We start from the raw sequence: 24,162 nt of genomic DNA, 5'->3' as shown, positions 1-24,162 counted from the left end.
ATTTATAAGGGGTGGGGGTTGGCACGCAGAGGCTTGCTATGCAGAAGGGGTCACCAGGGCAAAAGTTTGAGAACTGCTGGTTTAGGGATACTGGAGTTAGGTCCCTGATCATACTGGCTCATTCATCCACTCGTGCTAATTACACTCGCACCCATTAACTCACTGGCATGCTCATTCACGCTCATTTCATTAATTAGATTAATTACACTCCCACGTATTACTGAGCTGGAGCCAGAGCGGGTTCACTCGCCCCAGCGCGTTAGTCAATTACAAGCGAGCTACCTCGCCAACAGCTGCCAGGCGGAACTACACTTCCCGTCATGCTCAGCCTGCCCACCACGTGACGGACGACCGACCAATGGGGACTGCCGTTACAGCCGAAGCCCGCTGGCCGTTTGTAAGGAGCCATGGCGGAGGCCGCTCGCTGACTCCCCTCGCAGGCGGCCCGGCTGGGACCCGAGGCCTAGGGAGGCCGCCCAGGTAAGGGCGACGCGAGGCCGAGGTCTCGCTCAGGAGAGGCCCGGCTGTGGCCCCCCCCGGAACAGGAAATGACATCAGGGAGGCCGAAGAGGATATTGGGAAATAATGGGGGGGGGGATGATAGGGGGCCTCAGGCCCCTTTCTCCGGGCCCTGGTATGGGAGAGGTGATGACATCAGTATGTGTCGTCGATGCTGTCGCAAGCACCCTCCTTACATCACTGCAGCACGTGCACCAATGTGACATCAGCAACACTGTCACTGTGACACAACCAGGGTAACCATGGTGCTGTGGCGCATGCGCCCATGTGATGTCATCGATGTCGCTGTGACACAACCGGGGTAACCATGGTGTTGCGGCGCATGTATCCATGTGATGTCATTGATGTCGTTGTGATATATCGGTTTATGGTGATGCGGTGCATGTGCCTGTGTAATGTTATTGATGTCGCTGTGACATAGAGGTGTAACCATGGTGATACGGCACATGCGCCTGTGTGATATCATCGATGTCGCTGTGATATATCGGTGTAACCATGGTGCTGCAGCACATGCACCTCTGTGATGTTATCAGTGCCATGGTGACACAGAAGTGTAACCATGGTGCTGTGATACCGCTTGTGTGATGTCATCAGTGTCGCTATGGTGCTGTGATGCATGTACCCTTGTGGCACTATGCTGTGTCATCTCTGCAGTCACTGTGACACCGCAATGTAAAGATGCAGCAGTGCATGTGGCTACGTTTGGTACCAAGTGATGCCATGAAGTCACTGTGGTATGACATCAGTATCACATCACAGTGTTTGGCCTCTTGATGTGATGATGTAGAGGTGCACATGACCAGGTTGTGGATCCTTTATTATCTTCATGGCATCATTGTATTGTGATGTCATATCATTTGGCATAGTGATGTGATGATGCCTTGAAGACATCTTTATGGTAACTTCACAACAGCTCTGTGCATTGTTGCTACATTGTAAACATCAAAACACTTGGGAAATCACAAACCTTTGTATCATGATGTGGCATCACCATGAAATGCCACTATCAGGTCAACCTGTGCTGTAATGTGATATCCTCCAACCATCGGAGGCTGTGACTACCCAAGGGTTTTGGGGGTGGGAGGGTTGGTAAAACTTGCTCATTTTTGTTAAAAGTAATGCAGATCTGTGATAGTTTTAGTACAGATAGACAAATCGCCTGTGGTCACTTTAAGCATTGTGGTGTCTAACCCTGATCTGAGCACCTGCCAAATGATAGGGTTTTAAAAACACTGGGAGCCTTGTCTATTTTAGTGTCTTTACTGTAAACACCAGCACTCCCAGTGTTAGCAATAGTGGGGTTTTTTTGTTTGTTTGTTTGTTGTTGTTGTTGCCAGAAATGCCTAGAGTAGCCATTGAGTTACCATGATGTTATGCTATAGCAATCTACACAACAACTTCTTCAATATTTGGTGATGTGATGGTGCAGAGGTTGTTATATAACAATATTTTTGCCTCACGTTCATGTAATCAATTCATAGTGGCAAAGCGAAAGGAACTTTATCCCAAAGAATGCTGGATCAGGATATCGTGTGCTCTGACTCATCTGATGTACCAACTACCCTTCTGTATTAGAGGCTGGATGCAAACTGCTTCATGATTATGCTAAATAGGGACAGCCCTCGGGCTCCTGGCATATTGACAGTGCAGCAAAATTTGGACTCACTTAATTTAGGAAGATCTAAAAACTGTAAATGATTTGGATCCATCTGTTCAGTCTAGCTTGTAAATTATCTTTTTATTTAATTCAAGGCATGTGTGTTTAAGGAAGGAAAGACACCTAGCAAACAACTGCATTCATACACACTGCTTACATAGTACTTCTGTGCTCTTCATCTGCATCTTTTAAATATAAATCAAGGAACAAAGACCAAATAATCCCTCAAAATAATCTTTCAAACTATATGACATTTCCTTCTTCAGTATTTTCTGAGCTCTTATTATCTCTGTGTATCAGCTGCATGCTGGTTTTTTATATATATATAAATAACAAAATAGAGATTCCTCTGAATTTGTACCATTATAGGATTACTTTACCAGAGCCAAGTTTGTACATGTTTGGTAGCTGTTCTTCAAAGTTCCATAACTTCTCATTCAGTCCTTGGTGAATCTGTCATATTGCCAGCCTTATTCCATTAAAATCCTTCCTCAGCCCTCATCTCTTTGAATGCCTACAAGTGAGTCGACAATATTACCATACAAATAAAAACAAATGTCCAACTTATTTCTTCATCTGGTTCCCAGTGTCGACTCTGTCTTGCTTAGATTGGAAGCTCATTGGCACAGGAAATGGCTTTATTTTTGTTTCTCATCTTTTGTCATAGAATATCATAGAATCATAGAATATCAGGGTTGGAAGGGACTCAGGAGGTCATCTAGTCCAACCCCCTGCTCAAAGCAGGACCAATCCCCAACCTAAATCATCCACATGCACATTGCTGGCACTGAACGGACAAATAATAACACTTATGACAAGGTCCACATCCTGTGAAATAAATTGACATCATCCTTTGCTTCATCATAAGATAGCTCTGAGCACAAATAGGTGAATAGGTCTCAGTGCATTTGTGTAGTTGGCGAGGACTCAGTTCAATTTCCCACCTACAAAACATTGTAAGAAAACTGAAATCTGCCAAAGTTCATTGGGCTATTGCTAATGGTCTCAGTAAGGATTTGTTCTCTGACCTAGTCATTTTGGCTATGTTTAGACTTGGAACAATGAGATTTTTTTGGGATAATTATCGGTAAATGTCGATTTCACTGTACACTGAAGTCAATGCAAAACTATTTTCATTAATGATCAAAATGTACAGATAGGCAAAGTAAGAAAAGAACTATTTGAGAACTTACTAGAGTTTGACTTAAGGGTATTTACTTTGTGTATTTTGACATGTGACGTTGACAATTTGTATTTAACAGTTATAAAACTTTAACTTTTAATCTCAACAGTTACTGTCATTAAATCATTTTGGTCCTCCCCTCTCCCCCACATAATTTCCTGCAACTGTGAAAATTTAAATAGATAAAAATTAAAAAAGCTTACAACGAACCATTGATATTACCAGTCAAAATTATAAATAAAATTTGATTCTGCCTAGCCTAGTTTATTTCATTTTGTATAGTAAAAGCCATTAGATCACTTGGTCCTCTCATTTTTTTGCCAAAGTCCTAGCCTTATACATTCTACTCCTGGATGTCCAGTGTGTTCCAAAGGTCACTTTCTGCTGCATTAATTGTAGATCCAGGTTTCACCCTCTGTGCAGCTCTGCTCTGTTGTGCCCTCACAGCAACAGCATGACAGTCTGCCACCAACACATCAAACGGAACTTCTTTATTATGACACTTAAAATTTAGAGGCTAGACACTGGTCAGAATTCCAGGAAGACTTGAAAGCATCAGATCGCACCTTTTCCCATCCCCCCCAAACATAGAGCCCACATGAGACATTCTTAGCTGAAGATGTGAGTACAACTTATGGCCTATGTTGCTTTTCCTCTGAAGGAAGCGTCAGCAGCATTATTGGGTGACATTGTGGTGGTGTGGGTGGAGGCAAAGATGGATTTATAAGTCTGTTGTACATAACATTGACTTTTTTGTCTGCACCTCCCAGCATGCTGGGAACTCCAGCTGTAATGCCCACAGATATATATATAATCAAATGTGGAAAATAGTTGATCACCCCATATCTTCACCTTCAGGGCTCTGCACAACTGTTCCCTCATCTCACTGATTTTTTTAATCCGTTTTCCTGCTCTCATATTCACCTTATCTTTCATGTCATTCCCCCTATTCACTACTACACACAGGACTGACTCGCACTCTCTTAATAACCACTAAGGATGTACCCTTACATTTCTAAGTGCCTTTTCTCCTTCCAATTCAGTTTGCTATTGACTACTTCCTGCAAGCCACATACGGAACTCTCATTGTCAGCCCCATACAGACAGGGGAGGCTGCCATCATGGCAGGAGGCCAGCTGTCCTACAGAGAACCAGTGCACAGCTCACTCTGCAGCAGTGGGGAGTGAGCAGACTTTGGCCATGAGCCTGGAGCAAACCCTTACACTTTGAAAGCTGCTGGGGGATTGTTAATGTCCATGCAGAGGAGAAAGGGGATTTTATATCTATTTAAAGGACACATTAAAAAGACCCCTTATAACAAGCTGTATAGAAGTCAGTGTTTCTGCCTTAGAAGAGCTGAGACAACTCTGCCCGCATTTGACACCTGGGCCCAGATCATCAAAGATATTTAGATACACCTCTACCCCGATATAACGTGACCCAATATAACACGAATTCGGATATAATATGGTAAAGCAGTGCTCTGGGGGTCGGGGGGCTGCGCACTCCGGTGGATCAAAGCAAGTTCGATATAATGCAGTTTCACTTATAACGCGGTAAGATTTTTTGTCTCCCAAGGACAGCGTTATATTGGGGTAAAGATGTCCCTACCTGCATTTCAATCCCATTTAGATGCCTATATACTTTTGAGGGGCCCTGGTGCTTAGAGTACTATCCAGATTGCTAGCAAAGGGTCAAGACCCTGATCCTTGCAGCCTTAACTCTGAATTGTCTCGTGGGGCCTGATTTGCCTCTAACACAGACATCAATGGAGTTATTCCTGATTTACACCCAGAGGGGGGAGGCTCTGTGTCTTTAGCAGACCTACTTCTGAGTCAGGGCTGAAAGATGAGATCCCTACTTAGTAAGAATATCATAGCAATGCCATTCTGATCAGAGTTTTAAGTTCAGACCTTGTCTACACACAAAAGTTATACTGCTTTCATTATATGGGTATAGGTAACACAGTACCGTCCTCCTCATGTGGATGCATTTATACCAGTATAAAAGTGCTTATACTGGTATAGCTTTTTCCCATATGGGACAGAGGGAACAGGAGTAAGTTATACTGGTAGCTTATATATATAAGGCACCTTTATGTTGAGGTAACACTGGGTATAATTGGTAAAACTCACACACCTCTAATCAAAATGATTATACCAGTATAAAACTGTGTGTAGACCAGGCCACAGGGTGGGCGGAGTAGTATTATGGATATATAGGCTCCTTTGCTTTCAATTTAAACTGGTTTTTACTGAAAAAATCTTGGGTTTTACAAAAAAGATTATTAGTTTTTTTCCGTTTTTCATCCTACTGTTGTATCATTCAAATATATAGAAAATAACTTGCTTTATTAGGAAAATACATATGTCGCATGCATTGCATCTTATTATGATAATACATTAGTCTGTGTGTATATGCAAAGCAGCCTGTGGTAGTAACACTAGAAGAAGCACACAATAAACAAACAGGCACCCACGCAAGCCCTGAAATGCCTGCACATCTGAACGTACTGATGAATCTCACGCCCACCACGGACACATTTCAAGCTGTTAGCAGGCAACGGTTTAAAGATCTGACCCACTAAAATGGGAAGAAAATGAAAATTGGTATCAGCATGTGTTTCAGCACACAGGGAAAGTTTAAAAACAAAAACAGGAGGAAAGGATGAAGTGGAATGTATGCGCTACGAATGATGTGACTCAATTCTTAAATGTCAATATTTATTGGCTAATAGTTTACAACAGCAAACTGTTTATTAGAGCGATATGGTTTTCTTAAACTCAGAGGAGAAACTGTGTTTTGAGTTCTGTTTTAGTTCTGCAGCAAACCACATTAAATTCCATTCATCAAAGCATTAATCTACTGCATACTTCCCCCCGCCCCCCCATCCTTCTGTCCACCTAAATAAACCCTGATACTTACTCAGAAAAATTATTAATAGTTTTTTCCACTGATTTTCACCTCTTTTTGTTGTAGTAATAAACACCAGTAAATTCCCGGGGAAAATTAAATAAAATAAAAAACAAAAATGAAGGGCCCTATTGATATAGTAGGTGTCTTTAAACTTTACTTTCTCCTGGACTGAAGAGACTTAAAATAACGTATAGCCCGAACATGATGCCGTGCGTGAGCCAGAGAGACAGCGTTGTCTCTCTGGCTCACACACGGCATCATGTTCGGGCTATATGTTTTTTTTTGAAAGAGCTCCCACCATCACCTCCAGTTAAAGAAGCACTAGGATCAATCGGCCACCACTATTTTAACCAACGTGACTGAGATTTTCAGAGCTGCATAAGGGATTTGGACACCCAGTTCTCAAGGAAATGGAGGGGAATAGGGCATCCAGATCCCCGTCATGGGTTTGAAAACACCAGCCCACCTTTAGTGCTGCTCTTCAGGTTAGATGACATGGCGACGAATATGCTGGTGGCTGCCCCGCTTCACACAATCCAAGTCTCTCAGCTTGGAAAGTGGCTATGTATGCATGAGGCTGACTGCATCTATGGGACCCTTTGTAGATTTAGTCCTAAATTCTTTTCAGTTCTTTGATTAAGAGAAGCTGTGATGAACAACACAGGTAAGGACACTCTTTGAAATATAATTTTTAATCCTTGGATTCTGTTCCTAGCTCTGCCACTGACCTGCCATGTGATTTTGGGCAAGTCACTTCCCCTCTCTCTGCCTCTGTTTCCCATCTTTTGTCTGTTGATCTGCTGAGGCCAGGGGCTGTCTCTCACTATGTGTTTGTACAGCTCCTAGCACACTGGGGCATTGAGCTCCGTTGTGGCCTCAAGATGCGATTGTAATACAAATAATAATAATATGAGCAGCTAGGGAGTGAAGCAGGAGATCCAGTTTGATTGACTTCTTGAGTTCTCTGATGTTTCAGGCTCCCTGGAGGATGGACCCAAACTCAGTGAGGACTAAAGTCCCAGCCTTCTTATCGGACTTGGGAAAAGCTACGCTCAGGGGAATAAGGAAATGTCCCCGCTGCGGCACTTACAACGGCACCCGAGGGCTGAGCTGCAAGAACAAAACCTGCGGGACGATTTTTCGCTACGGCGCTCGGAAGCAGCCTGGCGTCGACGCCGTGAAGATCATCACAGGCTCGGATCTGCAGATCTACTCGGTACGGCAGAGAGACCGGGGGCCAGACTACCGGTGCTTTGTGGAGCTGGGGGTTTCAGAGACAACCATCCAGACTGTGGATGGAACCATCATCACGCAGCTCAGCTCCGGACGCTGCTATGTCCCGTCGTGTTTGAAGGCAGCCACTCAAGGCGTGGTGGAAAACCAGTGCCAGCACATCAAGCTGGCTGTGAACTGTCAGACCGAGGCCACCCCTTTGACCTTGAAAAGCTCTATCTTAAACTCCATGCAGGCCTCCCCTGAAACTAAGCAAACCATCTGGCAGCTGGCAACGGAGCCCACCGGCCCCCTGGTTCAAAGGATTACCAAGAATATCCTGGTAGTGAAGTGCAAGGCCAGTCAGAAGCACAGCTTGGGTTATCTCCACGCCTCCTTTGCTCAGAAGATGAGCAATAAGAATGTGCCAGAGCACAGGTTTCTCTGCTCGTGCCAGACTCTGAAATCCAGCAAGGCCAGCTCTGCCAAGGAAGAGGCTGCCCAGAGATGCATTCACTTCTTCGCCTGCATCTCTGCCTTTGCCAGCGACGAGACCCTGGCGCAGGAGTTCTCGGACTTCCTCAGTTATGATTCCAGCGGTAAGCGGGGCTAGGGCAGGGGTGGGCCTGCGGGGAGGTTTAGAATGACAAAGCGAGTGAAAGAAGATGGCGGGGCGGGTGGGGGAAATGAGAGAGCGCAGGGTTTGGTGAGCAGTATTCCAACTGATGGGGAGTGTCTGCATGGGGATGGATTGCCTGAACGCTGCTGTCCATTCCCCCATCTGACGACTGCTAAACCATGCCGGCTGTTGAGCATTTCTATCTCCGGCTCAGAAAACAAATGTGGCCTGCAGCAGATCAGAACCACAGGGGGCTATCGCCCCCTTCCCGGGCTTGATTACCCACCTCATCCCCATGTACGTAACTTACTTTAGAAGAGGAAGCAGAAACCTTACGTGGATGGTCTGGGTGGGAGTACTGAGTCAGAGGCAGTAGCACAGTGGATCATTGCTGGCTGGCTTCCTTCCTGTTGGGCTGTCTTATGTGGAAGAAAATCAAGAACCCAGGAGTGGGAGGCAGATGAGTGTTTCTTTTGGGGTAGCTAAACTGGGAGGGAGCATCTCTCCATTCAGGGGTTATGGGTACACAAGTCTAATGGGCTTTAAAGGGTTTTTTTGGGTAGGGAGGTGGATTTGGGCCTGTAAGTGATGTACGTTAAGAGATGATTGTCTAATCAACCTGCTTAAATACAGCACTGTGCTGTTTTGGCTTTGAAAGAATCTATTCTCACAGGCTCTGAAAGCTCCTTACTGGCCTGGGTTAGAGTGGATAAGTTCTTTATTTTGCAGGGAAGGATGCCTGGTTTGGGAGAAGTTAAAAAGTTTCACTAGGATAGGAATATAGACCTCCATCGGGCCTGGATGAATGATAGTTTTAACCTGAGTTTGGATGACAAGCCCAAACTATGTGGCCAGAAGAAGAGAGGATGAGAAAGAAGGATTGTTTGTATTTAATCGGTAGTGACCCTTGAAATACCAGGGTTATCTTCTTTAAGGTTTGGGTTGAGGTAACACGCTTAATTGGACAGAAAACTTTGATGAGGTTCATCAGGTCTTCAATGGAAGGGAAAGGACAAAATTCCGCCCTAAGCTGCCTCTTCTGGATTTAGCTAAGGTCCACTAACCAGCAATAATGTCATTTATTATAGCGTATAAAAAGCAAGGCTTTAGGGGTTTCTTTGTCAGAGCTGTTCCTTCCCCTTCTGGAGTCATGCCGTGACATGAATGTATCTCCCAAGGTATACTGTTGTGAGTATTTGGCCAGTGCTTCTAACTATATTGTCACTAGGACATAGTGTAAAAGTGGGTATATGTTTGTATTTGTATTTTGGAGGTAATCTACATCAAGTGGCCTTTGGACTAATAAAAGAACACTTGTGTGGAAGCTGAGTAAACTAATTATTTCCAACATCTAGCTAATCCAGATTGGCTACGTGAACATTAAGGGCTTGATTTTGCTCGATATTTAGGGGCCTAAAGTTAGATAATGGGAGTTAGGCACCGAGGTGCTCTTGAAAATTCCAGTTGGCATCTAGCATAAATACCCTTACTAAATTTAGGGGCCTAAATACCTTTCAAAAAGTTGGCCCTACGGGACTAATTCTGATTTATGCCAGTGTAATTAAGATCAGGAACAAAACTACGCATTGGTGCTACACCAGTGTAAATTATTATCTGTATTGGGGAGCAGGGGAGAACCCCCGTCACAGATCAAGGTCGCATTGTGCTAGATGGTGTGAAATTGGTGTATGATCGGAACCAGGCTCTAACTGGCCAAACTATATTAACATGCATTAATGCTGCTGCTGACTTGCTGCATGACCCTAGGTAAGTCTCTTAACCCATCAGTGCCTCACTTTCCCCATCTATAAAATAGAACTGATCATACCTAGTAACTTTGGGGGCTTAAGTGATTAGTGAAGTGCTTTGAGATCTTTGGGTGAGAAGTGCTAAAGAAGTGCAAGGTATTATGGTTATTGCTCAGCCATTACCATGTCCATTTTCACTACCATTTTGCCAACATGTACATACTGGGCCTGGTTAATCTCTCATGTAACACCGTTTAACCTGCTGGGGCTACCCCAGGAGAGGAATTGGCCTATTGAGTTCATTACCTCTTAAATTACAAAGCAATCCTGTCAGCCGTATTTTGGAAATCAGCTAACCCTGGTGCAAGCAGGTACAGTTCCTATTGAAGTCAGAGTTGTATCTGTTTGCACTGGGAATGAATGAATCTTGCCTTGAATACAGTAGCTGTTGTGCCAGCCATACAGAGATGTGTTGTGGTTTGATATTAGTTAGGATCGCTAATATGGAAGCAAAAGCCGCCGCACACAGAAGGAATGGAGACCTAAGCTTACTTACCTAGGGAGGTGGTGGAATCTCCTTCCTTAGAGGTTTTTAAGGTCAGGCTTGACAAAGCCCTGGCTGGGATGATTTAGTTGGGGATTGGTCCTGCTTTGAGCAGGGGGTTGGACTAGGTGACCTCCTGAGGTCCCTTCCAACCCTGATATTCTATGGTTCTATGATTCTTATCCATGTCTGTATTCCTTTTGATTTGCCCCTCCAACGTCACCCCCGCCACCTCTAATATCCTAGCATTTCCTTAGTAGCAAGTGTTATTGTTAAAATGGCAAATGCTTTTAGTTATGACTCCTTCCCCTCAATCCCTCACCCTATTTCCACTTTTAACTTGTCAAACAATTCTCTTTTGGGGATGACCAAAGTTGTTTGTTTGTTTGTTTGTTTTAATTCTAACAGTCATGTACATGTGGGAAGGAAGCTCTTTTCTCACTCTAAAAGCTGCTACATATTTTTTTCACACCTGTAACTCAAGGTAGCTGGACTCTGGATATGTGGCTTATTGACAGTCCAAGATCCTTACTTGTGTGGTGAGTAAGGATTTGCAGAAACAGGCCCCTTATTAACGTGGAGAGGGAGAAATGGTTAGAAATGATCAAAGCTGTGAATGTTTGAAAATACAGACTAAGTTTAGATCTTGCACTTTCAGATAAGGAACCTCACACGTGGGTAGCCCCACTGAGTTTAGTTGGATTATGCACGTCTGTCAATTTAAGCATGCACATACATGTTTGCAGGATGGGGGCAGGGATGTTGCATTAACCTAGCGCTTAATTATAATTGATTAGTTATAAAGACTCAAGGGTTGTTTTTTCCAGGTCTCAAAGGGATCAGAGTGCCCCAGTTAGTTTGCCATCCTGAATCCACCGTGCAGGCTGGCGAGCCCACTGCTTCCAAGCCAAAAAAGAGGAAAAAAGATGAAGCATCTGGTAAGGGACCATTTCAGTTCTTTAATAGGGGTTTCAGTTGGTGTCTGTAGATTGGACCAGGTCATTGCTGATTTGGAGGAACATTTGAATCTTCTAACCGGCCTGTGATTTTTTTTTAACGGGATTCAATGAAACTAGATGTTTCCTCTGTCTTGTCTCTATGTGCACTTGGAGTGCTGGTTGTTAGAGGTGGAAGCACCTTGTCGATTCCATCCCTGTGCAAGGATGGAGCCCCTGGGGATCTCAGTTGTTAAACTTGACGATCAGAAGCTACTATTCTAGCTCTGCAGGTTACAAAGAGTGTGTCGCTAAAGCTTTTTTAAATTGAACCTAAGGTACACAAGGAAATAGTCCACTCCTGGCTCAAGATCCAGCCAACTGCAATCTGAAGAAAAGCGGACTGAAAAAGCCAGCTGTTGCGTCTTCACTAAAAAGACAAGGTAAGTTTCATTTCTGCGGTCTCTTTCGCTCAGCCATAAGAGCAGCAGAAATATAAAAATATCTAGTGAGTGGGGAAAAAAATGCTGCAAACCACGGGCCAGATCCTTAATTGTGGTGAATTAGCATAGCTCTATAGAAATCAATGGAGCCGTGCATATTTACACCAGCTGGTGATTTGGCTCAAAGTTGTTATAACCCATGTGAAAGAAACACTATGGGCCCGATTCGCCTCTTGCCTACGCTGGTGTAACTCCATTGGGATAACTCCAGGTTTGCAAATGAAAATCGGACCCTATATTCCTAAGCTCTCTTATTGCAATTGATGGTTCCATGCTGCTCTTCTGTAATTCCTCCTGCATATTGGCAAAACTATACACCTGAATAACAGTGTCTGTCTGAAAGATGGCGCTGACTCTCTCTTGTGTAGCTGCTCGGGTTTGTGCCTTCTCATACCGAGTTTTTAAAAAAAATGTGTCTGTAGCGGGGATAGTGTTGTGTTTATAGAACATAAAAAATTGTTGAAGATGAAACTGAACAGTTTGGCCCAATGGGAATAGAAAACGGACTTGAGTTTTTATTTTGCCCTTTGTCACTGTCTTTGTGTCATCTCCCAGCTGCATGTCTGTGTGAGATGATTCTTTGCCAGAATCAGCGAACAGATGCATTTTACAACCACGCGGTGGCAAATATTTGTGCAAAAAGACAAACCAGGTTCTGTCTCCTGATCTTCTAAAGTCTGGGGGCCTGATTCTCCTCTCCTTTACTCTTGAGTTACTGCATCAAAGCCAGAAGAGTTACACCAGTGTATTCTATGTAAGGGAGAGCCAACACGATCGTTCTGGCTGGGGACACACCAAGTGCAAACGGCACTAACTCAAATAACTCCTGGCTTTCTTTGGGTTATTTATACATGTATATTTTAGAACTGTTTATTTACCTCTCATTTTAGGATCGCTTATTTCTCTCTATATTTAGGATTATTTCTGTTTACCGTGATAGATACTTAGGGACTTAAGGCTCAATCCAATTCCCTTGGAAACCTGTGAGACCCTTTCTATTGACATTAATGGTATTTGGATCAGGGTCTTATAAAATAAACGTTTTCTTTTCCTATTTATTCATTTTCCTTATTCACCTGAAATTCATGATTGCCAGTGGTTTGTTAGATTTTTCTTAGTACTCTAGCTCTTTCCTAGAAAAAGTAAATGAGAGCAAAGACCGAACAAATCAGTTTTCCTTTTCTCTGCTTAAAACCAGTTCCTGCAATCTCTGACTCCCTCTTGTATCTCATCAACTCTCAGCTGAAAATATCTTTGTTCCTTGTCTCTGCATCTTACTTTTTCTTATTTGGGGGCCTGATCCTGCTACAGTTCAATGGGATTACGAGCAGTAGTAAGAGGAATTTGCCCATTTTTGACCCAATCGGACAGTTAGAATTCAGGGCCCTGGGAATGTTCCAGTTGGAAATAGACATTGATGGAGTCTGGTGTTTTCTCTGATGCAATCTTGTGTATTCACAAGGAACGAACAACGTCCTGCTCCTGTGAATGCAAGAGGAACCAAGAACAAAAGGAGCAGTTTCTTAGCTTATAGTCCTCAAGCCTCTTGGGCCAACACTAGACCCGAAAACACACACTCTAGCTTTTTCTAGGGTCAAGCTGTTCATACAGGCTCTTACTTGGGTATCTTGCTTTTTGCCTCTGTCCTTGTCTGTTTGTATGTACACACACACACACACACACACACACACACACACACACACACACACACACACACACACACACACACCCTCAGCTAAAATAGGAGTCACTGGGCAGGTTCACACACACTTTTTGTCTTAGATGGAGGCTTATGATTACAGTTATGTTTACTGAAGTGTGAGTTTGCACCTATCAACCTCAATGGGGTTTTAATTCAACGTGTAGCAAGGTTTTCTCCCAGCTCATAACAGGTGCTTACCCTTTACTGAAAGTGCTTTCAATTCTGGATTGGATATAGCAATTTGTTTAATAGCATACACTGACACTACGCAGCCATTTAGGACAAGAAGCAAAAGCACCACAGCCAATTGACATTTCAGGGAGGATTTAGTTGAGCAAAATGTAATTATGTCCCCAATCCTGCAAAGACTTACATGCTTGCCTAACTTTATGCACTGTGTATAGTTCCACTGACTTCAATACAATTTCTCACAGCATGTAAAATGAACCACACACACAGGTCTGTGCCGGTTTGAGTTCCGACTCTGATTTTGGGATATAGTTGATATGAAAGTTCATATGCAATATGAAAGGCCTGATTTTTCTGTGGAGCGGAGCACCTGCAGCTCCCATTGAGTTGAGCTCAGCACTTCTGAAAATCAGGTGTCAAGTTGCAGGGGTGGGTGTGTAAGTTACACAAACACTTGGCTGTACATGCCAACTGTCGGGCCCCAATGACTTGTAATAGTAGAGCTGAGTGAATAATGGCTTTTTAGGTTGGGGGCTGCCCCAAAAAATCTGAAAAAGAAATCTGGTTAGATTGGAGCCAAAGTGAATATTTTCATCAAATTGACCCAAAATGTCTTGAGTCCTTTGTTTCATTTTGGGCATTTTCCACCTTTTTTTTTAAAAGTTTGTTTGTTTTTTAAAGCCGACAACATTTTGATTTTAAATTCAGTCTTGAAATGACCCTGTTGAAACATCAGAGGGGTAGCTGTGTTAGTCTGAATCTGTAAAAAGCAACAGAGGGTCCTGTGGCACCTTTGAGACTAACAGAAGTATAGGGAGCATAAGCTTTCGTGGGTCAGAACCTCACTTCTTCAGATGCAAGTAATGGAAATCTCCAGAGGCAGGTATAAATCAGTATGGAGATAACGAGGTTAGTTCAATCAGGGAGGGTGAGGTGCTCTGCTAGCAGCTGAGGTGTGAACACCAAGGGAGGAGAAACACCTCACCCTCCCTGATTGAACTAATCTCGTTATCTCCATACTGATTTATACCTGCCTCTGGAGATTTCCATTACTTGCATCTGAAGAAGTGAGGTTCTTACCCACGAAAGCTTATGCTCCCAATACTTCTGTTAGTCTTAAAGGTGCCACAGGACCCTCTGTTCCTGTTGAAACAGAATGTTTCCGAATTTTCTTCCCCAGCCGAAGCTATTCATCATATTCAACCCAAATTCAGAAATAGTTTTGGATCCCGAAAAAAAATAATTTTGGCAGAAAAACAATTAGTCAAAAAACATTCACTCAACTGTAATTATAACCCCCTGAAAATGGGATGCATAGTGGATACAATGTCTTCTTCATCATAGCAGAAATGTTGCTGTTCATTGCTCTCACATACTCTGCACCCTGTATTTCTGCTTTGCATTTAGTGAAGGGCATCAAGTTCTGGAAACTGTCTGATAAATGTAATGCTGAATATACTTTGGTATATATGTATGCACACAGAAAGCTTCTGGTGTGAATCCAGCATGTATGTGGCCTTCCATTGCTTATTGTTTCCTTTGGGAACCGCATTGGGGAAGTGAAGAATGCTCATCCTCTCTGTTTAAAGAGAGCAATTGTATTTAATGAAGGGTTTCCTTTTCTTCTAGCCTGTAATCAGCTGCTGGATGAGTCACAAGTGACCTTGTCCTTCCAAGAATGGCTGGCCAGTGTCACCGAACGCATCCATCAAACTATGCATTACCAATTTGATGGTAAGTGTTGTCTGGGAGCCACCTCGTGAGAGCCTAGAATCTTGTCTTCTTGCTGCTTCATTCTTAAAGCAGCAACAATAGTTAAGCAGCTAAGTTGTGATCAGCTTTAAATATCTGCTGGGTCAAAGAGAGAAGAGCATGTGGCTGGGGTGGGGCAAGCGTTTCATTTGATGTGGGTGTTTTCTTCAGTCTTGATTTTCTCTGCAGTGGTTCTCAAACTTTCCAGACGACTGTACCCCTTTCAGGAGTCTAATTTGTTTTGCGTACCACAAGTTCCACCTCACTTTAAAACGACTTGCCTACAAAATCAGACACAAAAATACAAAAGTGTCACTGCCACACTAGTACTGAAACATTGCTGACTTTCTCCTTTTTCCCATAGAACTACAAATCAGCTGGAGTATAAATATTGTACTTACATGTCAGTGTGATACTTGAGCCTGTGTTTCACTTGGGAGCCTTGTCTGAAGCCGGAGCCTTGCGTGGCAGGGCTGAAGCCCGAGCCCCCCTCACTGCCCAGGGCTGAAGCATGTAACGTAGCTTCATAGGGGTCCCTGTGGCACGAGGCCCTGAGCAATTGCCCTGCTTGCCACCCCCTAACACCGGCCCTGCACTTGCAATTCCCCTAAACCCATCCTGTGACACCCCCACTCCTGGGAGTCACAATCCCCCAGACACTGATCTAGATGAGTTGAGTACCCCCTAGAAAACCTCTGTGTACCCCTAGTTGAGAACCACTGCTGTAAATATCAAACATGGTCTGAATTGTTGCATGGGGCTTTGTTAGGGTGACCAGATGTCCTGATTTTATAGGGAGAGTCCTGATTTTTGGGTCTTTTTCTTATATAGGTGCCTATTACCCCCACCCCCGTCCTGATTTTTCACACTTGCTGTCTGGTCACCCTAGGCTTTGTGCTGGCCTTCTGCACTGGGATGAGTTTTGTCCTTAAGGCTAGATTGTGTCTTTAGGCGAAGGAGTGGTGCATTAGCTGCAGGATGCATTGTGCCGTGGAGACCTCTCGGATACACAGCTCCTCCCCTGTTCTCCTCTTGTTCGGGGAGGTGTGTCTGGAATAAAGAACGCTGCTGCAGTCCTTACAAGGGTGCATTGAGTTGTTCCTCTGACAGCTGGTGGCGCGATTGGGGCGGGTGAAGCTGGGCCGAAGCTCCATCCAATCCTAGCTCTTCTCTGTCCTCTCCCCACCCATGGGCTCACAGGGATATGCTCTGCACCTAACTTGGACCCAAAATCTGGGTAGGCCTTATTGGCTGTGCAGGGCAGCGGGGTGCTCCGCTGAGGACAATCTAAAACCATTCATGATTTGGGATCTTAAACATTATGATCTTTAGCAACCAAAGATTTTCCAGTACTGAGGAAATTCAAGTGTGGGGAACACCAACCTTATCGCTGATTTTCTTCCTGAAAAGTCTGGGTGGGGTTGGGTGAAAGATATGCCTCGGCACAGTTTTTATGAGCCAGTCCAGTGGCTGAATAACTTCTTCCGGCCAGCAGGAATTCTAGGTTTTTTAAAACAAAAATCCTTTACTGGCACATCATTTGTAGTCTGTACATCTCCATTGTTGCCAATGCACCCTGGATAGTCAGGGTCTGCTGCAGCAAACGTTAATGAGAACTAGATCACTTCAGTATAGTGCATGTCATTCGGATAGGCCTCAAAGTCCTTTACAAACCTTTGCTTGTTCACACTTGGTACATGGGTTCATAAGTGGTGTTAGAAGCATGCTACAGATATGGGAGGAAGGTGCTACGGACGGATATAAAAGCCCGTCAGTAGAAGGTTATTGTAGTTGGTTACAAGCAACTTTTTGGACTCTATGGCTATTGATTAACTGTTTATTATACCTGTTAATCATTTATGAACTCTTTGTAAAGGGGATCTTATTGTAAAGTGGGACCCATTTACTGATCCTCGGTGTAGACTGAAATCAGTGGATTTATACTAGCTGAAGATCTGTCCTCGCAACCATGAATCATTTCACCTTCTACTGAAAGTGGATGTGGCAGCTTAGTTAACAGCACACAGCAATGCTACACTGCCATTTAGGGCAAGAAGCAAAAAGCTCCGTAGCCCATTGAAATTGCAGGAGCAATTTAAACAACAAAGAGTCTGGTGGCACCTTAAAGACTAACAGATTTATTTGGGCATAAGCTTTCGTGAGTAAAAACCTCACTTCTTCGGATGCATAGTGAGGTTTTTACTCACGAAAGCTTATGCCCAAATAAATCTGTTAGTCTTTAAGGTGCCACCAGACTCTTTGTTGTTTTTGTAGATACAGACTAACACGGCTACCCCCTGATACTTAAGGAGCAATTTAGTTAGGCAAAATGTAATTGTCCAAGTAGGAATTTGGCCAGTGCCCCCTAATTCCATGCTGGGACACTGGTTTGATACTGACGCAGAGGGTACGTTCCTGCCTGCAGCACCCAATGTTAGCTAGGGAGGTCTGCCATCCAGTTTACTTACCGGGCCCTGACCCTGCTTAGCTTGTGAGATCTGACAAGACCTTAAAGGGAAAACAAAACTGATTATCTCTTGTGCTAGTGAAACCAAATCCTTGTAGAAGCACTTAAGAATTTTATTCATATCCTGTCCCATACCACCTGTTTCCAGTCACACTGCTCCTTTTTTTTCTCCTCTTGGTTTAATGTGCAGGCAAACCAGAGCCACTGGTGTTCCATATACCACAGTCTTTCTTCGATGCCCTGCAGCAGAGGATTTCCATAGGAAGCACAAAGAAACGGCTGCCTAATTCCACTACAGGTACAAGATCTTATGATCTCATAAGCGCAAAGCTTTGGAAATCTAAACACCAGGAAATCTCTGGTGGTTTCCATGCAGAAATCTGACTAGTTTAGTGTTTTTAGGCCCTGTATTGGGAGTGTGAGTATAAAATCTAAAATCTATAGGTGAGGTTGGGGGTACACTGTTAGCCGGGCTGCAATGCACCGTGCTTCCTTCAGGTTACAAAGAAAATGAAAGGACCACTGGCTATCTCTGGGGATTGGTGGTGGGATATGGAGCCATCGGATATAGAACAGCGATGGCCCTACATCTGTAATATGGTCTTCCTGTTTACAGCTTTTGTCCGGAAAGATGCCCTTCCCTTGGGTACCTTCTCCAAATACACCTGGCACATTACCAACATCCTGCAGGTCAAGCAAATATTTGACACTCCTGAGGTAAGGCCTGTTTGTTCTCCTGGTTCCTTGCTAAAGACCAAGCAGGGAGCCCAGCTGGTTAGGTCAGCAGGCTGGAGAGGAGACAGGGCAGAGCTAGACACTGCTCCCGCAAACACACGCATTGAGTTCAACAGGGCTACTCACCTGGGTAAAGTCAGATCTATGCAACCAAGTTTTATCAGCATGGCCTTGTCATGTAGCAGCCTGAAACCCCCCTATGTAGACTCAGCTTATACCAGCAAGTGTCTTTTTGCTGGTATAGCTTGTGTCATTCAGGGAGGGGAGGTGGCTTAAGTATACCTGGAAAAGAACTGCATCTCCACTAGGGGGCGCTGCTGGTTTAGTTATATTGGCAATGCCTTAATAGTGCAGACAAGCCCATAGAGTTTGCAGAATTGGGGCCCTCAATTGCTTCACAACAGAGTGATTCTGAGCTGGAAAGTCTGCAATCAGCGGAAAGCATTATTTGGCAGAATTCCTTCGGTGGGAACATTTGAGCAGGGATCAGGCGAGCCTAGTCCAGCCTCAGCTAGAGGGACTAACTGATCACCAGAGCTGGGGTCAGGCAGGAATACCTCCTAACAGCTTAGAAGCAAGGGCTTTGGTGATGGATTCGGGGGGGGTGGGGGATGGGGTGTTCTTTCTTCTGGAGCTCTGGGCAGGGACTGTAAGCTCAGATGGGCTTACCCCCCACTGTCCACTTTCTGGGTCTGTAGAAGTGGTGGGCAGGCGCGTGTGAAGCTGAGGTTTTACGCCCCCGCTCTGCCTTGTTCCTGAGAGTCTGCAGGCTAAGGGACAGTGCCAAATACAGCTTGGTAGTAGTTGTATTTGGCACTGCCACTAACGCTCTATGCTGATCATCTGTGCCTGGCTTCTGTTGCAAGATGCCCTTGGAAATCACACGCAGCTTCATCCAGAACCGGGATGGGACCTATGAGCTGTTTAAGTGCCCGAAGGTTGAAGTGGAGAGCATCGCGGAGACATACGGGCGCCTGGAGAAGCAGCCGATTCTCCGGCCCTTGGAACTCAAAACCTTCCTCAAAGTTGGTAAGTTTATAACAGAGGGAAGAAGAGTGAAATCAACCAAAGCAGCTCTTACCTCCTGACCAGATCCTACCACTCTTGTTTGAGAAAAGAGAGAACGGTCATCCAGTGGTCTGAGCATAGGGGGGTGGGGGGAAACAGACGGGACACCTGGGTTCATTTGTGTGTGAGGAGTCCTTAGTTCTGGCCATACTGGGTCAGACCAGTTGTCCATCTAGCCCAGTGGCTGGGGTCAGATGCTTCAGAGGGAGTGAACAGAACGGGGCAATTTCATAGCTCTACCACTGACTCTGTGGACGAAATTCACATCCTTGCAGAGGGTCGGAACAAGATCTAGGCGCCACTTATTTCCACTAGTGTCCAGGCCTCGTGCTGATAAACTTCACCCTGCCTCAGTCTGAGTGAGTGGCCTCACCTCTGTGTCCCCAGCGTTAGACAGGGCTAGTGATGCTTTGTCCTCCTTTGTAAATGTGTTGGATGAAATCAAGTGCCAAGTACTGTCAGCTCCACCACTCGTATCATCGTCTTGTTAAAGACCTCTGAGAAAACCCTTTTGTTGCAAAATGGGGATGGTTTTACATCATGGTAGTACCTAGAGGCCCCACTGTGTTTGGTGCTGTATAATCATGTCCTTAGACAGGCCCCATCCAAAAATCTTACAGACATGACAACAACTGAAAGCAAGTAAATGTTATTCTAATGAAGGGGTGGGGCATTGAGTCTCAGGTGACATGATTTAATTCTGTGGCGAAAGTGGCCAGGAATTCTGGTTTGAGCCCATGTTTGTGGGGTTCATTTTTTAAGCAATCTTCATTAGTATGGCACAATTAATGCCACTTGGGCAACCTGGGTGTGCCCACAGATTGGGTACTTGGACATCTAAATGACTGGCTATGCCTACAGATACCCAGCCTTAATTTTCAGCTTAGCTTTAACCAGCCCTGTCTGTGAGGTCATTTTATTACCTCTGACTAATACACTGTTAGCGTGATACGGCTGAAATGCTACCTCCTCTTGCTTCTTTTCCTCCAGGCAACACATCACCTGATCAGAAGGAACCGACCCCGTTCACTATTGAGTGGATCCCAGATATTTTACCCCAGTCCAAGATTGGTGAGCTGAGGATTAAGTTTGAATATGGCCATCACAGGAATGGACATACCACTGAATACCAGGAGCAACGCCCTTCACTAGAACAGACCCTGGAGCTGACGCCTCTAACCACCATCACCTTTCCTTGACCTAACACCCAGCCCCTCTCCCCGCTAAGTTTGCACAGCCCTGCTCCGTGGGCTCTCGGCCCTGGGCAGTATTAGCATTGAACTTGTATGGGGTTCCGTAGTGAACTGCTCCGTAAAGCTGAAGTTTTCTGATTTCTAAATAGCCACCGGACCTACACTAGAGGAAAGACACCTCACCTGCTCTATAAATAGCATACCTTGATGCTGCTTCACATGTAGTCTTCACTCAAACTGTCCTGTATTCAGAACACACCTCTGCATTCCCAGTCACCAGGACGCATTCAAACCTTTGGGTTGTAGTTCCTTTCTATCGCTTCCCCCTGGAAAACAGACTTATCTACAGCTCACAGATGGGAGAAGACAATATATTACGAAGGGAGCTAGATCCTTGTATTACTACATGAACCATCATGGCATAGTCTGATTTTTATGCCAGATGTTAAAATATTTTTTTTAAATAAAGCACACTGGAAAACGGTGCTGCTTTTTGATTTCAACCTCTTTTGGCGGGAGGAAGGCAGTTTTAAAAGGAGATAAACCCCCGTAAGAGGGTCCCTTTGTCCGTTTTGTTTTTGGACTTACAAAAATGCTGTTAGCCAGTCATGCCTGTGATGGGCGGGTGAACGTGGCTACAGAAGGGTTCGTAAGACTTGCTTCAGAGAGCAGCAGCCGCACCAAGCACTGCATTGCACGGCCGCTGCTTTTTCTTCTCCTGCCAGTTTTAGGCCCTAATCCCAAGGCTGTTGATGGCTGAGTCTTTCCACAGCCTTCAGTGGGCTTTGGATCAGGCCCTTCCTCCAAGCTCTGGTCACGTGTTTCCTGTTCAACAGCAGCTCGGGTGTGTGCAAAACACGCAAGATGAAGAGTGGCAGGATCAAAATCAAACAGGAAGTATTCAATGGTTGTAGGAGGTTTAGGTTCACTTCCCCCTTCTGCTTGATTTGAAACCTCATCTCTTCCCACTCAAATGAATAGCTTCAGTGCTGGGCTAGGAGGCAATCTGATGGGAGAACTGCCTTAATCCTTTCTGTTGAGTCTGTTCCACTTTCACTACATATTAACTGGGTCAACAGACCCTACTGAAGCCCCCTAAGGTGTGGGGATTAGGGTGCTAGCTAGCATATGGGAGACCCTTGTTCAAATCCCCACTGTGCCTGCTCAGAAGGTCTCTAGCTAATGAGGTAAAGCCCTTGTCCCTGGAGAAGGGCCATTTTACAGGGCCTTTTGTTGCTTTAATTAAAGAGTAATTGCAGCTGGCTGCAAAACCCCCCACTCTTTGTCCACCATGATGAGGATACACACCCAGGCTATGGCAGACCCCAGGGCACTCCCCTGCTCTTTTGAGGGGTGTGAACTGGGGCTCCCACCTCCTGGGGAGAGTCACAGGGGCGTGAGTCCTGTCCAAATCCCCTCCCTGTCCCAAGAAGACAATGGCCTCCTGAGAAAGAAAGGGGGGTTCAGACAAGGATGGCCCATCTCAAAGGATGTCACCAAGGAGGCAGGAAATCCCTGTGCAAACCCCTGCTGAACCAGGATCTCCTACACCCCAGGTGAGTATCTTAACCACTGCACTAGAGAGTGGGGATGGTGCTGGCCAAATCATATTTAATTAATGTGAAACAGCTTCAACAGGCAAGAGGGAGGTCATCTACCTCCCCCCCCCCTCACCCCCGCCCCAGTCAGTCTAACAAAAAGATGAGGGTATACAAACACCAGGGCATATATGAACCCACCTCTCCCACACCCTAGCTACTGGACTGCAGGGAAAGCTGCAGGTAGTTGCTGGCCCAACTACCATTTAATTAAAGTGGAACAGCTTCCACAGGCAAGAGGACATGAGCCGAAAGTTCAAGGCACACCCACCACAGCTGCATTCAACACCTACCCTGCTTAACAGGGTGGGGTGTTGGGGGGGAAGAAGTTGAATCTGCAGCTCCTAGAACTGAAGCACCTAGCCTAACCACTGGCCTATAGCTGGAGTATTGGTTTTGCTGCCACTCAAACAATAGTTAATTCATGTGGAAGAGTTTCCACAGGCAAAAGCAAGGGAGCTCCCCATCCCTATACACCAGACACCATGGCATTCACCTGGGTGGCTGGAGCCCCTGTTCACAGTCCTCCATGAGAAGTAGAGGGCAGATTTGAACCCACCAGGGCTGCTACCTAGGTGAGCAGCCTCTCTCCTGCATTATACAGGGAGAGACAGGTTTTTGTCAGCCCAATAAGATTGAATTAGTATAACAGCTTCAGCAGGGTGAGAACCCCAGACCGGTACTGTAAGGTAAGTGTCCATGAGCCGGTGGAGTGATCGGGCTTGGTTCATAAAGCCTGCCAGAGCATTCTGTGCTTCCACTCTGTTTTCGTCCTGTGCTTTCTCCACATCTTCAAATGCTTCTGTGCATGTTTGCGCTTTCTCCAAGATGTCTCTTTTCATCTTCTGGGACAACATCATTGTCCATGGAATCACTAAGTGCCATCCATTTCAATCGATTTATTGACACATTTAGACGTTTGTGGACTTTAATGCCATGGTTAGATGGTTCCCTCTTGGAGCATGGCTGATGACTGGAGCACTACAGAGGCTACCTTCCACAAGGATGTCTTCAAATCCACTGTCTTGCATCACATGGCCTCCATCACACATGAAATTCACTGCACAATGCTTGCCTCCCGTCTCAAGGTGGTCATTGTCCAATTCATTTTGATTCCTCCATTTCATCAACCAGGCTTTGCAGGAGATTGCTTCATCATAGATGACACAGGTCCAGTCTTGGCCCAGAGACTGGACCATAGCCGGAAAATATTTCATCATGGTGTACGCTGTATTAACATGAGTTGCTGGTGCAGGAATCGTTGAGCAGTAGCCAACATTTATAAAATAGCAGACAGCCGACGTCTCAAATCATAATGACAAATAATGGCCAATATGTTGATGTAATACATGGTAGAAAGAGGCTCCTACTGTCATGTGACTACAGACTTTTGTTTAACTGAAGGCAAAAAAGTACAGGGAAATGCATAAAATTGTGATTTGGGGCTAAACAGGTCCCAAACACTACTATTTTAGGTACATAGTTGCATTATCAATTATATTTAGAAGATTTCTGCCAATTTTGGTCAAGATTAGCCAATGTTGCTTCCAGTTATGGCCCTTTTTGGGATTTTATGATTTTTCCAGGTTGGATGCCAGATAACCTTTAAACATTATGTGATG

General features: G+C 44.9%; 1 protein-coding gene across 5 annotated transcripts; it reads left to right on the top strand.

Moving 5' to 3' along the window:
• The first annotated feature begins 392 nt into the window (after positions 1-392).
• On the top strand, positions 393-21,427 carry C2H2orf42 (chromosome 2 C2orf42 homolog). 5 transcript variants are annotated; one of them, XM_054016629.1, is made up of 9 exons: positions 393-480; positions 7,252-8,086; positions 11,226-11,336; positions 11,672-11,776; positions 15,357-15,461; positions 18,137-18,244; positions 18,563-18,663; positions 19,548-19,710; positions 20,740-21,427. In XM_054016629.1, the coding sequence occupies exons 2-9, from the start codon at positions 7,264-7,266 to the stop codon at positions 20,946-20,948; spliced, it is 1,725 nt and encodes a 574-aa protein (XP_053872604.1). In that variant the 5' UTR covers positions 393-480; positions 7,252-7,263; the 3' UTR covers positions 20,949-21,427. The 5 variants fall into 5 exon arrangements, with proteins under 5 accessions (XP_053872604.1, XP_053872608.1, XP_053872606.1 ...); XM_054016633.1 differs by lacking the exon at positions 393-480 and adding an exon at positions 637-755; XM_054016631.1 differs by lacking the exon at positions 393-480 and adding an exon at positions 638-820.
• The last annotated feature ends 2,735 nt before the right edge of the window (positions 21,428-24,162 follow it).

The sequence above is a fragment of the Malaclemys terrapin genome, chromosome 2 (assembly GCF_027887155.1).
Source record: "Malaclemys terrapin pileata isolate rMalTer1 chromosome 2, rMalTer1.hap1, whole genome shotgun sequence".
Classification (NCBI taxonomy): Eukaryota; Metazoa; Chordata; order Testudines; family Emydidae; genus Malaclemys; species Malaclemys terrapin.
This window is presented reverse-complemented; position numbering and strand designations above follow the sequence as displayed.